This window comes from Dendronephthya gigantea, unplaced genomic scaffold, assembly GCF_004324835.1.
Source record: "Dendronephthya gigantea isolate DGI-Jeju-01 unplaced genomic scaffold, DenGig_1.0 000000F, whole genome shotgun sequence".
Lineage (NCBI taxonomy): Eukaryota > Metazoa > Cnidaria > Anthozoa > Malacalcyonacea > Nephtheidae > Dendronephthya > Dendronephthya gigantea.
The window spans coordinates 1,693,606-1,710,150 of NW_021163010.1; the positions used below are offsets into that span (position 1 = coordinate 1,693,606).

The window sequence follows — 16,545 nt, forward strand, 5'->3', positions numbered from 1 at the left end:
ACAATCTTTCATTGACTTTGCGTAAAGGGGATGTCTAAAATTTTAAACTGTTAAATTCTTCGGATTCGGCTTAATGGGCTGCGCCTGGGAGACCAACCGCTAGCGCTCAGTTCGTTAGCCTGTTCGCCCTTCAGCTCAGTTCATTTCAACCAGGAACAACGATTTTTATTTTTGAGCGTCTCTCCCCGTTCTTCTTGATCTGATTTTTGATAATGTAGTTTTTTGGCTTTATACTATTCGCCTATAAAGCCGGCATCTCTATTGATCACACGTTAGACCAGAGGTTAGACCTTTCAGTCTAACTGGTATGCCCTTATTGCCTTCCATTATACAATTACCATTTACCATGGGCGAAATATATATTATGTATATAGCACATGATATATTATTCTAGCGATAAAATATTACATGAAAGAAGGCGTGAAATTTCTGCTACGCAGATGTTCTGGTTAAGAAATAAAAATATATAAATTAACCGCTTTGTGGCTTAATTATTACAATGGCAAATACTAGTTATCATAATTTTCAGCTGTCTACTACTGGGCATGCGCATCATTTTGAAGGGCGTAATCAATTTTATTCAATGATGGCCGATTGGATTCGATATTTTGAATCTGAAATTCCTCCCACAAATTTGGAAGAAACTAGAAAGACACTGTATGGATTTACAGCCAGTCATATACAAAATGCAAGAAACGTTGTATTTATTACGGTAAGGCGCGCATAATAACGACGATTACTTCGATTCAAAGTGATGTATGCACTGCATTCCATGCATACTCAAAACAAATAGCGTATAATTTTGCATGTATTTTGCTAAAACATTTTAAATTTATTTTATGCAAGTACAAATTATACAATCCTTTGTATTGCTCCTTTGGCGGATATCGAGTAAGAGCGAGAACCAATTTAGAAAACTTAAGAAAAACAAATTTTGTTGTGAAATACAAATACCGAATGTCTTCCATGATGACCTTTTGGTCCAGTGACTGAACAGTATCAAAAATAAATTTAGCATATTTGCAATTACTATTTCATTTTATGAAATTATTTAACAAAGATGACATTGAAAGACAAATAAATATTGTTATATGTAACGTAGTAAGATGAGTGAATCATATAGTCTCTGAAATATCTTTATCTCTACTTCTATGTATATTTATTCACAAGAGTCAACAAACGATTGCACATTTTTTATTTGATATAATAGCATGATATATAGTTTTGCAGAGTAGGGCAGTCCAAAATTTCATCATATAGCTCTGCAGACAGGAGGTTACATAAGGCATAAAAATTTCATGATGGTTATAGATTAGATTCAATTATTTAGTGTTAGTTAAATTGCTTATGTGTAATGGTTAATGGTAAAACATGGGGTAAGTGCAAGTAGATAAGAAATATTAAAATGTTTTGTGTGACTATTATAATAAAAATGAACTACTATAGTCCTTGGTAAAATATGCCATCAAAGCCCCTCCTAGATTCTGCTTTCCATCCACACCTCTAGTAGCCCATATTCTATATAGGTTTCTAATTTTTTTCAGCATACTGTGGTGTGAAATATCTCTTTCATTAAGAACCATAGAATGCTGGGGCCGGTTGTATCAAGCCCGTTTAGCCTAAACGGTGGATAAGTTCAAAATAGAAAGCAGGTCTGCCGTTTTATTCAACAAGCAAACTAAATGTTTTTTACCTTAATACAAAGATACTGTTTACAACTACATATTCAGTGCATAATATTCAAGTTGACTCATTCAAGAGAGATGTAAGAGTGTTATTTATATTTGACTTATCCACCGTTTAAGCTAAACGGGCTTGATACAACCGGCCCCTGCTGACTAATTATAAACCCTGCTTGCTAGTGACAGTGCTCTAGTTTTGAATTTAATATATTCATTTTTTCAGTCTGGAGGTACAACAGTTCCTTTAGAAACCAACACTGTGAGGTTTATTGATAACTTTAGCTCTGGTGCAAGAGGTGCTGCTTCAGCTGAGTATCCTTCAAAGATATTTTAAAAATCATTCCTATTAGCACAGTCACTGACAGACGAAATAACTCCACTTCCCAATTTGTATCTATGCTATGTCATATAAATGTCATATGTGGCAATGCCCATGTCAAATTTATTTCAATTTATCTACCCTTTTGTTTACGTTTGTAAAAACCATAACGGGACATGCTTGTAGGTCAAAAATTCAGAGTACACATTAGTTTGCTTTCCTCAAGCTAACCAGAATGTTATTATATTTGGAAATATTAAGTGTGGGTATAAAAGTTCCTTAACACAATATATTTTAGATATTTTCTTTCTCAAGGGTATGCAGTTGTGTTTGTTTATCGTCAAAAGTCCGCCTTACCATTTCAAAGATATTTTATTGCTCAAAATCCACTAGAATTTCTAAATGTCAATGATAATATTGATAATCCTCTTCCAAAAAGTATTATGGGTAAGTTCTTGTTATCAAATTGTATGTAAAGAAAGCATTGTGACTCACTTTTGGATGCACTGCTATTGAAGATTTCTTTATTACACAGTGGATGAGTCCAAAGCACCTGGTCTTAAAGAAATTCTACTTCAGTACAGAGAGGTACGGTACATAAAGTTCATTAAACTATATTGTAATATTAGCACACTTTATCATCAGAAATACATAGAACTTTTGAAAGCCTAGCAATCGTAATTAACTTTTTCATGCTTTAATTATTTCATGCAGGTGAAACGAAATGGCACTTTGCTTCAAATTGAGTTTACAACACTGAGCAGTTACTTGTTCTTGTTGCGCATGTCTGCTGAAACACTCTCTGCATTTGGACACCGTGTGATGTTTTACCTAGCTGCAGCCGTCTCAGATTTTTATATTCCTCGAGAAAACTTAGTAAGTTGTGTGCTAATCCATTATATTTACGTGTAGCAACTTTGCGTTACCATGTACAACATGAAGGTAATTTTTATTTCAGTCCACGCATAAGATACAGTCCAGTCAAGGACCTTTAGTGCTGAATTTACAACAAACACCAAAGCTTTTGCAACCGTTAGTTAAAGACTGGTCTCCGCAAGCTTTTGTTGTCTCTTTTAAACTGGAAACTGATGTAAATATTATCTCGAAGAAAGCAAGAGAATCTCTAAATAATAACTCACATCAGGTTAGCTTTTTTATACTGATAATTAGAAGAAATACCTTCAAAAGGGAAAAGAAGAAATACCGTCAAATATGTTATGAAGGACAACTTCGAGGATCATGCAGGATAATGATGCCTCATTATGTGTGTTTCCAGGTGGTGATATCAAATATTCTACAAACTCGGCGTAAAACTGTTGTGATTGTGACGGCAAGTGAAGAGAATGCTATATGGATGTCGGATAGTGAACTGGAGCAAGGAAAAGATATCGAAGAAAAGATTGTTGCTGATTTAGCTAAGAAGCATAGCGAGTTTATCAGAAGCAACTCTTTACCTGGTAACTACTTTGAGCATGCGTTGTAATTAGGCAAAATATCGTTTATGTAAAAACAATTGAACAAAACTCACTTATTTTATAGTCCAATTCATATCTAAAATTTGTTTGCAGGTTACAATGCGAGTAACGAGCTTTCATTGGAAAAGAGTTTTCCAATCGCAGTCACCAGTGGTCAGGTAAATAATGAACACGTGTAACATTTACATTTCTTAAAATATTGTTTAATAGCAGCTATATGGAGTACTATGATGATAATCACATCTAAAATTATGTTTTTGATGCAACCAAAACTATGCTAAACAATAATAATAGGATGACAACCACGACTGTTAGCAAAATGAAAAGAAACGAAAAAGTCCCACTGGAGTGTCCAGACGTTTACTTTTCAACTGCACCTATCAACCATTCAAGCTTGCGTAGTTTGCAGTGCCCGATATACTTCAAGCCCTCCAACACCTCGTCATGCATCAGGCATAATCTTACTGCACTGCAATGTACTGTGGAGCATCATTTTTACTCATAATCAATTAAAAACTGTACCAATATCCGTTATTGAGCTATTCTTTAGGCTATAAAGTATTTAAATAAAACCAAAGGCATATTATTATTTAAAAAATTATATTACCCAGAATATATATTTGTTAAATATTTTAAGTATATCTTTTTTTGTTTAACAACGATATATAACCTTTGATAACCCCGCCATATAAGTAAAAAAAGCTTTTACAATCAAGCCTGTTGTTTTTCTTGATTGAACATGTTTGATGGTCTACTTCCTTCTCAAGAAGCATCACGACGACTAACTTTGCACTCATAGCAGCTCTTATAAAAAATATTTCCCCGTAAGAAAGTGAGGCTAAACCGAACTTTCAAACTAACTTTTTTTCAATCAGACTTTTAAAGAGTTGCCTTAATTTTTAGGTTATTTACCTTTCCGAAGGCACTACGTATCAACTCCAGGGCAGGGTAGCAGAAAACCCAACTAGTACAATGTTGTTAAGCCCCAGCCAAACACAACAATTTGCGATGACTAGTTCTTATGGTGTCAGAAAACCTGAGGACAGTTCAGCAAGTCGGCCATTACAAACAGAAGGAGGTGAACTTGATACTTTATCAACCACAGCTACAAACCTTGCATCAAAGTTTAAATATGCCTACGACAATACAGCTTTGTCTGAAGACATGAAAGCATTTATAGAAATGTTCAAGAATAAACGAATGACATTAGGTTACACTCAGGAGGATGTTGGCGTCGAGCTATCTCGAATTAGTGGACCTACATACAGTCAGTCCTTTATATCTCGTTTTGAATCCAAACAACTTGCTGCTAAAGCGTCAGAAAAAATGCGACCGATACTCCAAGCTTGGCTGGATGCTAAAGATGTCGACCAGACGACTGGTCTTCGGCTTTGTAAGAAACGTCGAAGGCGTACTTCTTTCACAAGCGATGCTCTTGCTGTTTTAGTAGAAAATTATCAGAAGAATCCGAAACCAAATACGAATGAGATTGCCGAGATTGCAGCGCAATTAAATATCGAGCCTGTGACTGTGAAAGTTTGGTTCTGTAACAGAAAGCAAGGTGAAAGACGGCGTTCTCAGGGTAAAATGAAAACCAGCGAAACATTGAAATCAGAGTTACAAGCCCGTTCAACAAGCAAAGAACAAGAAAGGCCCAATGGAGAGCAGATTGCATCGTATTCTCTTGAAAGGTTACAACCGTTAATCGCTGAACAGGAGGCTGCTCCACCTGTGACTGTCCTAGACACCGATACAACACATGTTGTTCAGTTTCAGTCAGGCGTTCCTGTCGCGAGAAACGATGACAGCAATTCATCTCTAACCCAGAATTCCTCTCCGCCGTACAGCTCTTCCACGACAGTTATCGACGCAGATCAAGTGCAGTTTCAGCCAGGCACAACACCAGATACTACCGATACTTCCTTAACCCAGGGTACTTCATATAGTACTCCGGTAGCTGTGATGGAGACTGAAGTTCCAACGTCAGTATAATCAACGCCATTTGTACAGTAAATATATAATCCAGGCCTACATCCGCTGACGACCGTGTACACTTTTACATATGGAAACATTTCGCTTAAATTTAGAGTAAACTTTATGAGTGCAATTTATGAAAATTATCTGCATGTACAACAAACAAGTCATCAGCTGGGCGGCTATCAATATTTTTAATAATTGTGAATTTTTCATTTTATAAATAATCGTCATTGCCAAGACACACTCACGTAATCAAAGCCATATTTTATCTGTAAAGACTGTATATATAGAATAGTCAGTTTTGAAAGCCTTGGAACAAAAGCATGGATATGTTATGTAGATAAAAACATTTCATCTTCTGGTAATGAGAGGATACCATTAATTCCAATAATATTGTGATTTGTATCGGATATTTCAGCAGCCCAACATTATTATATAAGAGATAAAAAATTAACAATTGTCAACGTCATTAGTGTCTAAGGGCGCTTTCTTAATTTTATCTGGTAAAATGGCCAGACAGCAGTCCTGTTGAATTGACAGATTACTGGTGTTTTAGAGTGACTCAAGAATTCTGCATTCAAGTATATCATTATTTACATCTGGCCAGCAATGGCGTGCATGGAAAATTTAGTTTCATCGCTACATTCCCAAAGAAATACTTTGTTTTAATTCAAAATATGACTGGTTTGACCATTTTGGCCGCTTAAAGGAAAGCAGAAAGTAAAGAATGTGTATGCAGGCAACCTTATGTTCCTGGTATTTTGTGAATTAGTAACAGAGTTCTCAGCCGACTTTCAACTCCCAAACCTCCGTCTTCGGAATAAATGTTTATTTCAAGAAAACGAGAGAATATGGATAGATTGGCAATGACGATGAATTTTTACTTATAATAGAATTATCACAAGTTATGAAAAAAATCCGGTAGATTACTCTACAGATTACACCGCAAAAGCTTAATTGAAAATCTTATAGTTTACATATAATTGCCACTGCAAATTTTGCATAAATTTTCTTTTTCGTGACGAAGTCATGAAACATGAATTCAACTTTCGAATATGAATATCTTACGGTACATTGGCTGACAAATGTTTATGTCGTAGATATAAGCTCCGGCGGCCTTCTTTCTTAGCTGACTTATATTGCTGCGAATAATTCACACTATACAATATATATTTGGTCATAAAACACATATTGTCATTGGACTCGATTTCGCGAATTCGAACTGGTTAAGCCAAGGGCAAGATCAAATTTCGTTCATTTACATTTTGGGCGATTCGATAGACCGATGTTATTTCATACAGACCCAAAATAGCAGGACTACATCAGCGAGGTTGGCCAAAACGTCTCAAACGCAGTTTTGTTTCTACCAATACGTTACACGTTCATTCCAGCACCTATCATTAAGCTTTCTTTGCTCTCCAATTAAACATATCCTCAATATCATCACTATCAGAATCACTGCCGCTTTCTTTCATTTCTACACTCAGTCTATCGCTTCTCCTCTCTTCCCTACTTACTTTTAAAGCATTTTGTTTATCTCGAAGCACATCTGCCCGTATGTAATACAACCTGGAAATCGACAAAAAGTACAAGAAATTAGTCTTCAGGAAAAAATCCAGTTATTTGGTGTGGTAGGCCTTTTTCAATTGTATTATTGAGTTCATGCATGGGAAGAAAAGATCACTGAAACAGGCCGTGATGATGTTTAGGATGATGTAAGGGTGAGTGACGAAATGATATGGTGGTGAGGAAAAGGAATACCATGGACTCAAAAAACTACATTTATCATGTATATTAGGTAATATAGCCTCATACCTTTGCTCACTCATTTCATCCAATGCTCTGTCAATTCTTGATTCTTCTTCCTCTTCATGAATAATTGCCTCTGAAACCTAATACAGATTATGGCAGTTTAAATCCTAGCCTATGCACAATTCACTTTCTCTTTTTCATCCCGTTTTTTTTTTCAAATTCAGTTAGAGTATATTTGTCTTAAATAGTCAATCAGGATTTCGACTACGACTAAGTTTAGTAATGAGCGGTTTCAAAATTTGCCCGGATCTATATTTACTAAATTTTTAGACAACGTTCAGTCGAAGGGTTATCGAACGTAACGTGGTCTTAATCTGATGGTCTGTCTAATCACATTAGTTACAAATATTTATTGAAATATTTATGTCATTTGTTTATACCTGGTTTTCTGTACTCAGAGCTTTTTGAAATTTCTCCCACTCCTCGTCAGCTGGGTCTTTATATTCGACTTTTCGAGCCTAAATAATGAAAAATATTAAATTGGTTGAACATGTCATATCTTAAGTATAGTTCCGTAAACATGTGTTTTTATTATTGGCTGATCATGCAAACAACTAACTTTGGCGTCAAGTTTTGGGTCGTCAAAAAAGCCTTCAGGTATAACTTCTGATTTGTCAGATTCGTTTCTAAGGAAAGATATAACAAAATATAATCTTCATTACTTCAGACACAAAAATTGCAAAGGATGACTTTTTAAGATCTGATATTAGGCAAAGCAGGCAACCTCGAGGGAACATAAGGAGACACAGCTACAATAAACTAAACCTATACACCACGTATAAGATTCTCTTACTGTTTTGATAAATCATTTTCTGATTCTTTTAGTTCTGTTTGTGAGCTGTCGAAAAAATCTAAAAATTCAATTTCATTGGAATGTTAAGTTGATCGTTTTAGAAATGCATGTAAGATTGTCTTATTTAGATGGATTTGTCATTAGGTAAGGAAGATAGAGAGAGTAATTCTGTCACCTGCAGGTAAAGTCTCCACAGCAGATGGAGTCTCAGATGTCGTGTCTTTATCCACTACCATATTCTGTTCTTCAACTGAACTACTTCCATTATTATCAAAGAAGTCCGCAGGTATACTATATACAAAATATACTATAAGAATGAGTGGAAATAGTTTGATGGAGTCAACTACAATAACTTGTTAGAACTGGATAACATCTTGTCCGAAGACAAACACCTTTCCGATCAAAAAGAAATAATGATTCATAATATAAGATAATCATGAGGATTTTAGCCACACCCAAACGTACCTCGAAGAGTGGTTGGAACTTGATACTAGATGATGAAAAGACGAAAAAAAAGATTTTGAGTGGGTTTGAAAATTACGATATGCAATACTCTCGCCTTTTAACTAATCATTTACCTTTAGGTTTTTTTATCGTTGGTGATTCACTATCAAAATCTGATATCTAAACAGAAATTTAGATCAAATGTTGCCCAAATAATCAAATGCCCATACAAACTGAGAACGCGATTTAGCGCCGCAGTGCAATATGAATACATATCAGGATTTTTTTAACTTAAAAGATTTCGAAAAATCCGGGCAGCGCAATTTTCTTCTTTTGAAGGATGTAAACGAGCGGACAGTTACGAATGCTCTGATGTATACAATTGTCCGTATTTGCTCATCCACCTGGTCACATCCATTTGAAATACGAACGCTTGACAACGTGAAACGAAAACGTTCTAGAAATTAATATATAACACAATACTTACATCATCATTATTCTCTTGATTTCTTCGTTTGTTTGACTGTAAGGAACCTGAGGTTACCCCGTTTCCCTTTAAAAAATTTCAACTTGATAAATAAACAATTTAAAAGTAACACCAAATAGCATGCATGTAGACAATACTACGAAAGAGCTAAGCCTAAGCATGTTTTGCTCAATATTTTGCCAAATAAAAATGGTCTAAATAAACCATACCTTAGAACTGCTGTTGAAGACGTTCCTGTCTTGCTGTACATAACAAGATTTTGATAAATCTGTTTGTGATTTCTGTTTACCAGATTTTAATGACACAAGATTCTATACAAGTGAAGAAAGTCGAATGAATTATTTGGTTTGCCAAATTATTTGGTTTGCCCTATTAAAGCTTTTTAACTGCTTGAGGATTTACTAAAGAAGACTGATGAGAAGCTTAGAAGTTGTAAATTACTCTAAGTTTAACTAAGTTTTGAACTCATTGTTGCGTGACAACTACAGATGTTAACTAGCATTGGTTTTTTGCATGATAAAGAGATCGTCATGTGTTGGGGCGCTTCGTCGTTACAGCAATTCACATTTTGACAAGATTAGCCGACTGGCTTCAACTCAGGAAATGCTATTGTTTGCTATCAAACAGCATTTGTAAACAAAGTATGTGTGTGGATATGGTGTATACTTAAGTCCCTGGGGATGCTTTGAGAATAAGAAAATATTACCACCGGAATAGCGCGTTCGTGTTTTATATAAAGAATTGTCCTTATCTAAGTCGTATTACCCAGCGTGTGTAGGTTTAAACTTTGTTTACACACCCTGATTCGTCAAGATAACAATGAGGTTAGGATATAATCAAGACCACGGAATTAATATCAAGCTTTGAGCTCCCGCTATTTTATTCTCGCTTTTTGTGCAATAAATAATGAGATAAACTTATTTTATCTGAACTTAAAACGAGAACCACTCAGAATGCACGATCTTCCCCCCAGTTGTTCCGTAGAACAAAAGGGAACGGTCATCAATGATTACTAACATGTTACTATAAAGCAACGTTAGTAATCTGCTTCCCGCTCAGAAGAAAGCGCTACAACTCATCATCGTGGTTGCGAATGTTGTCTATGTTAGAGAACAAAGACGGGACACGTACTATAGAAATGATCCTAAAAAGTACGGTCTTATCGAGTCTCATTCATGATGCAGAATATATATGAAAATCCAACCTTGATTATTGTGGGACAGATTCCTCGTACTGCGCATGCGTACTTAGAATCTTAGCTAATTAGCTTGCAACAAGACTCCCATTGACCACAAAGTTTAATTCTCATATAGGAGCCATGTAGGTAAATTTCGACTTTGTTGACAATAAACGCCTTGAGCAGAGATTGTTGAACAACTCATCTAACTAGTTCCTATGTGCGAAACTTTAAAAATACACTAAAAAATAATCCCAAGTTCCAACCCTCCTATACACTCTGAAACGTACATGAAATCAGAGAAAAATATGGGTGGATAAAAATGAAATCCAAGCAAGGATTCGAACCAGGTCATGTCAAAACACAAATTAAAAACTGGAACCAATTGGTTAACAGCTCATCCCAGACTCCCAGACGTCCAATGACAGACTGTCTCAAATGTCTGTATAACCATAAATACTAAATTATGGTGAATAAAGTTTTTTGAGGTGGCAGACTCTCTGGAAGGTGTTCAGACCATCTACAGCTTGAAATTAGTACCTATTGCATTAAACCAGCCTGCTGCCTAGCTATAGGTAAATTAAGTTTTAAAGTCAAAGTTTTATTGGTTGTTCGCCCCACAATAATAAAAAAATTATTCCAATTCTGATTATCTGATATATAAATTATTTTGTGACATTGCTGGTAGCAGTCATGTGACAGGCTTATCATTAAGCCTGCCATCCAATCATCACTACAAAAGTCTGCAATTTTAGAGCATGCTGTTGATATGACTGGGCCAAGAAGCTGCACTCCTATAATTTGTCAGCCATGAATGACCATCTGTCTTCCACTATTGAGAGTTAGGGGGAAATGTATGTAATTAATGAAAGGGTGTATTGGCATTTGACAGAGATTGTTTTGTGCCTCTGTTGGTGAAATAAATATCAGTACCCCAATAGGGTTTAGAAACTCAACAATAATTTTGAATTTGGTTGTTGATGATTCTATTAAAAGACCTTAATATACATATAAAAAAATTTAAACAAAACAAAGCAATTGCCATAGATTTCATTTCTTACACGTGTTTTCATTTGGGACTTATCTATCCACTATAGTCTATAGAGCACCCTACTACACACACTTTTCTAGTGTGTCTAGGGCTGGAAGAGGTGATGAGGTGTATGCAACAAAAATCTAATTATACCTCTTTATGTTTGACTCCACGTATATGTGCATCCCACAGAAGATCACTTTTAATAACTGTGTTGCACAAAACACAGAATAATTGACCTGCGTTGTTATACCTGAAGTATTTACATAAAAATATTAAGACCTGTTTTTAAAATAGTGCCCTAATAGAGAGAACATTAACCAAAGACTATATTAAATACCTTGCAAGTGGCGAGTCGATTTTCTTTTTGGATTTACTGCGTTGTTCCTTCATCAAAGTACGAACATCTTTTAACTTCGTTTTTCCGGCCATTTTGAAAAAAAATATTTTTATTTTTTTTAACCACTGGACGATTATCTGCAGGCTCATATTATCCTGGTACTTACCTGGCACAGGCACAGGCACAGCCAGCACCATCACGATGTAACAGTGGTGTTTATATATGACTTGTACTGGTTACTTTATAACACATTATGGCTGAAGATTTTTTTTCAAAATATGCCAGTGACTATGGATATGGAGGTTGCATTACAGCCATCAGAGAGAAAGAATTCCCAAATTTAAATGGTATAGCTATACTGACAGGCTACACTTTCACTGTTTGCCGAGATTACCATGTTACCTTTTTCTTACATTGATACTTTACATGTGTATATCCCACTATAAAATCCCATGTTTGCTTTAATGTCTGTATGCTTTACAAAGTGATCACACAACAATTAAATCTTATGCCATTGAAATATACCAGCACCTGGTCTTCACATATACTGCAACAGCTAGCTGATGCTCATTTGACCACAGTCAGGGAGTTTGTGTAGCTAGCTTGCATGAATTGATAGGAGTGTTATATTTTCCTGCCATACATGCATGCCAGTACGTGTATTTCTATGGTAAAAAAAATAATATATGAAATGTAATTTCTAAAAAAACACTTCAAAGTATATTATTATTATCATTTTAGATTCTGTGTACCTGGACCACACAGGAGCCACGTTGTATGCAAAGTCTCAGATGCAAAGCTACCATGAAGATCTAATGAAGAATATCTATGGGAACCCACATAGCAGTTGTTTGAGCAGTGAAGAAACTTCATACATGATTGATGATGTTAGACAAGAAATCCTCTCATTTTTTAATACAACTAGTGATGAATACTATGTGTTGTTCACCAGTAATTCAACTCATGGGATAAAACTAGTAGCAGAGAATTTTCAATTTCACAGTGAACCTAGAAGCTGCTTTGTCTACCTTCAAGATAATCACACATCTGTTGTTGGTATACGTGCTGTTGCACTAGAGAAGGGCGTCAATGTTAAAGTTCTTAATTACCAAGAGTCATCAAAAGAAACTTTATCTGCGCCATGTAAAAAAATAAGTAATTTAGGCAAAGTTTATAATCACACTGCTAATAAGGTTTCCATAAATTGTGATGTTAAGGAAGATTTGCCTTCTAATAATTTGTTTGCCTTTCCTGCCATGAGTAATTTTTCTGGACACAAATACCCATTGGAATGGATTTCCTCTGTGCAAAACAATGGCCTATTTTCAGATGAATTTTCTGGGAAATGGTTTGTGCTTTTAGATGCTGCATCTTTTGTTAGTACCTCAGAACTGGATCTTAATGCATACAACCCTGACTTTGTACCAATTTCATTTTACAAGATGTTTGGATTTCCGACTGGGTTAGGGGTTTTATTGGTGAGTGCTAGAGGCGCAAAGGCTTTAAGCAAATCTTACTTTGGCGGTGGAAGTGTTTCTGCGTATTCCAGCGATACAGACTTTCATGTGTTTCGACCATCCCTGCATGACAGGTATGTCCAGACTTAATTTGCAATTTATTGGGATACTATTGAGAAACCTTTGAACTAACACTTCTCTTTTCATCATAAAATAATATTTCTTTAAACTAGTTAATACATATATACATCTTACCATTAATGTATCATCTCGCTGTAATTATATTTTCTTAGGCACAAAGACGGAACCCCACCATTCTTGGAAATTTTAGCTGTACGACATGGTTTCCAATCTTTACGCCAACTTACAACATCAACGAGTGTCATAACGAAACATACATTTTGTCTTGCCCAATATGTTTATAATAACTTGAAGGAATTGAAGCATTATAACGAAAATCGTGTCTGTGAATGTTATTGTGATACTGAGTTTAAGTCAAGTTCACTCCAAGGCCCAATTGTCAATTTTAATATTTTGAGATCAGATGGAAGTTACGTTGGTTATGCAGAGGTAAAGTGCCTAGTATACCGACCCGAACTGTTTAGTTTAAGATTAAGCTACATCCAACAATTCTTATTTTTCTTTCAGGTATCCAAACTTGCAGCTATCTATCTTATTCATTTACGAACAGGTTGTTTCTGTAATGTTGGTGCTTGTCAGTATTTTCTCAAATTAACTACAGAACAACTTCACAAAAACTTTGATGCTGGTCATGTGTGTGGCGACAGCGTTGATATCGTAGATGGTTATCCCACAGGCTCAATCAGGATCTCATTTGGCTACATGTCTGCCTTTTCAGATGCTGAAAAATTTCTTAGTTTCATCAAAAGTTGTTTTGTTGACCAAGTTAGTAGGTGTTGTAACGAGAAGACACCAAAGGAAACAACCGCGAAAGATAGTGGCTTGGTGAAGAAAATGTATATTTATCCCGTCAAGTCCTGTGCAGCTTTTGAGGTATGTGAAAGGTGACATACGGTAAAACTGAGTGTTTTGACGATTGCCCTGTATAAATTAGCAAGTTCTTATGAATATCTGATACCCACGTTGTCTGATTCAGGTTGAACAGTGGAACTTAAATGAAAAGGGACTTTGTTATGACAGGGAGTGGTTAATTGTTAATGAGTCTGGATCTTTCATTAGCCAAAAGCGAGAACCACGTTTGTGTTTAATCGAACCATACATTGATTTAAAGGAGAATATTTTGCAGCTTCAAGCTCCAGGTACCCAGAGTAACTCTTTCTATAGCGCATTTTCAATGCATGCTATAAAGCAGTTTCTTGAATCAGCCCTGCCTGATAATATACCTCATTGAAACGCGGGATTCCCGGTTCTCCCATAAAGAACTATGTATTTCCCACCATTTTATCGCAAAATTCGTTATTCCTTTGTATTTTTCTGTATAGGAATATCCGAGTTTAAACTGCCAATCAACATATCAAATGAGACTTTAAACAACCAGAGTAAAAATCTATTTCAACCACGCATATGTGGAGCAAAGTAAATATATTTTATATTAATTTACTACTTATTTTTTTTAAACATATCTCGCTTTTATATAACGTAAACAATTCCTATGCAGTTTTAAAATTAATTGAAGTTTTTATTTTTTATGCAGAGTGTCTGGTATTGATTGTGGTGACGATGTATCCAGTTGGCTTACGTCGTTTTTAAAACAAAAGTGTCGTTTAATAAGACAAAATCCGAAGGTTGTAAGAAGAGACGGTTTTAACAGAGGTATATAGCTTTCGTACCTATAAAGTACCTTCCTTTCTTTCTCATCTATTCAGTTTATTCTCTTTCTGAGCTTTGAAAACGTTTACGAAACAATAGGAAAATTCTTTGATATCGTTTTGCTATCTCACTTCCATATCTTCAATATCTTAACCCCAACAATTTATATTGTTCTATTCGATTTTATTCGACTAAGACCTACTGAGATCAGTGACCTCTATCATACCTTTTAGATCTATAAAAATCTATTATACCTTTTATTTTATATATTGCAGATGATTACAGTGAAGGTCGTGCTCTTTCTCTTGTGAATAACTCTCAATTGGTCGCCATCACTGAAACAAGCTGCTTGGATCTACTGCAAAACATTAATTCACTAGCATCTGACGGAGAGGTAGTAAATGAAAAATACTTACTTCTAAATGTTACGTTCATGACGTTTTTGTAGCAGTTTTTCTATAACTTAACTATGATTTGTATATCAAGGCGTGTAAATTGACATTAGAATCGGTGATAAAACGATTTCGGCCAAATTTGGTCATTTCTGGGGATCAACCTTTTGAAGAGGAAAGCTGGGGCTATGTAGCTATCGGTGGCTGTGACTTTCAAGTACGTTGTACAACTAATTTATACCAGTCGAATTGATTATCCATACACACCATGTATTTGGAAATTGCCCTGTTTATTTAAGGTTAGTTGAACCGCGTGACGGTTTGTTATGTATTATAAACGAATTGGACCAGATTGATATTTTCATTCAGTGTTGTGGTGTCTGTTTTCGCTGCCAAACAATTTCTGTTGATCCAAAGAGCGGACAACGATCCAAAGAACCGATGCGAACATTAGCAAGACTTAGAGGAAGCAAGGTTCAGTTTTTTTTAACTTATGTCTTTAGTAGTTCCAATATAATATACATCATCTAGCCTTCTTTAAAAACTACGCAAAAGTAATTTTGAAATTCGGACCAAATGACAGTAGTGAAGGACAGCAATTGAAAATAGTCTGAAGCCGAAAACTGAGTCTCGTGAGCTATAGGAATGTCATCATGCTATCGAAATAATTATAATGAATTGAGTCGGTATTTAATTTGTATAATTATTCTTCTTACTACCATACTCCTTTTCATTTCAGATACCATTTGGTGTTCATTTGCAGAGAAAAATGAACGACGAAATATCACAAATTTGCGTTGGAGATACTGTAATTGTTACCGAATTTTAAAAAGAACTGAAACGGAACTAAATTTGACGTAATATGAACAGGACAGAAACTAAGAAAAGATAAAAAAGATATTAACCTGGTATTGATAATATATAATATTGATAGTATTGATCAAATTTTAAGATTGTAGGCGCAAACAAACGGTTAATAATATTATTTGTGGAGATCCAGGGGTATACAGAGTGTATGAAAAACTGTCACTTTGAATTTACATAGCAGCCACTAGCAATAGGCAATAGCTGTACCATTTCCTTTGCAACTATTACCATTTCCTTGGCAATCTCGTTCCGCGGGCCCACGATTTTCTCTGGCGAGGAAACAAAGGCTCTGGGATAATTGAAATCAGAAATGATTTTGATTCACGCCGTTGGAAAATAATACAAAGTTACAAACCATAAGCCAGGATTCTGGCTTCCAAGGTTGTATTATCCCAAAGCCCTGTTTTCAGTTTTCGCCAGAGGAATTCGCGGGCTCAGGAAACGAGATTGTGCGTTTGGTAGACTGGGACGGGAGCAACTTCACAGTTTACAAATAACA

The 16,545-nt window shown here is 35.5% G+C and overlaps 3 protein-coding genes and 1 non-coding gene across 4 annotated transcripts; 2 read left to right on the forward strand and 2 right to left on the reverse strand.

Moving 5' to 3' along the window:
- The first annotated feature begins 574 nt into the window (after positions 1-574).
- Positions 575-5,634, forward strand: LOC114534012. Its single transcript, XM_028555659.1, has 9 exons — positions 575-712; positions 1,906-1,994; positions 2,300-2,448; positions 2,537-2,589; positions 2,716-2,877; positions 2,960-3,145; positions 3,278-3,458; positions 3,570-3,634; positions 4,380-5,634. Exons 1-9 carry the CDS (start codon positions 584-586, stop codon positions 5,466-5,468), a joined length of 2,103 nt encoding a protein of 700 aa, XP_028411460.1. The 5' UTR covers positions 575-583; the 3' UTR covers positions 5,469-5,634.
- A 1,020-nt stretch (positions 5,635-6,654) lies between these two features.
- LOC114534145 (zinc finger protein 830-like) lies at positions 6,655-11,648 on the reverse strand. The gene is made up of 12 exons (XM_028555728.1): positions 11,540-11,648; positions 11,353-11,452; positions 9,199-9,300; positions 8,990-9,055; positions 8,637-8,682; positions 8,524-8,548; positions 8,234-8,349; positions 8,059-8,116; positions 7,825-7,891; positions 7,646-7,723; positions 7,269-7,345; positions 6,655-7,022 (listed from the first exon to the last, which is right to left on the reverse strand). Exons 1-12 carry the CDS (start codon positions 11,629-11,631, stop codon positions 6,854-6,856), a joined length of 996 nt encoding a protein of 331 aa, XP_028411529.1. The 5' UTR covers positions 11,632-11,648; the 3' UTR covers positions 6,655-6,853.
- On the reverse strand, positions 9,933-10,150 carry LOC114523335. Its single transcript, XR_003687007.1, has one exon. It is a non-coding gene; the product is annotated as a small nucleolar RNA U3 (small nucleolar RNA).
- Positions 11,649-11,719: 71 nt separating the features above from the next.
- On the forward strand, positions 11,720-16,268 carry LOC114533918 (molybdenum cofactor sulfurase-like). The gene is made up of 11 exons (XM_028555584.1): positions 11,720-11,886; positions 12,281-13,130; positions 13,290-13,566; positions 13,645-14,010; positions 14,114-14,276; positions 14,460-14,553; positions 14,672-14,790; positions 15,063-15,181; positions 15,274-15,396; positions 15,549-15,653; positions 15,919-16,268. Exons 1-11 carry the CDS (start codon positions 11,793-11,795, stop codon positions 16,006-16,008), a joined length of 2,400 nt encoding a protein of 799 aa, XP_028411385.1. The 5' UTR covers positions 11,720-11,792; the 3' UTR covers positions 16,009-16,268.
- The last annotated feature ends 277 nt before the right edge of the window (positions 16,269-16,545 follow it).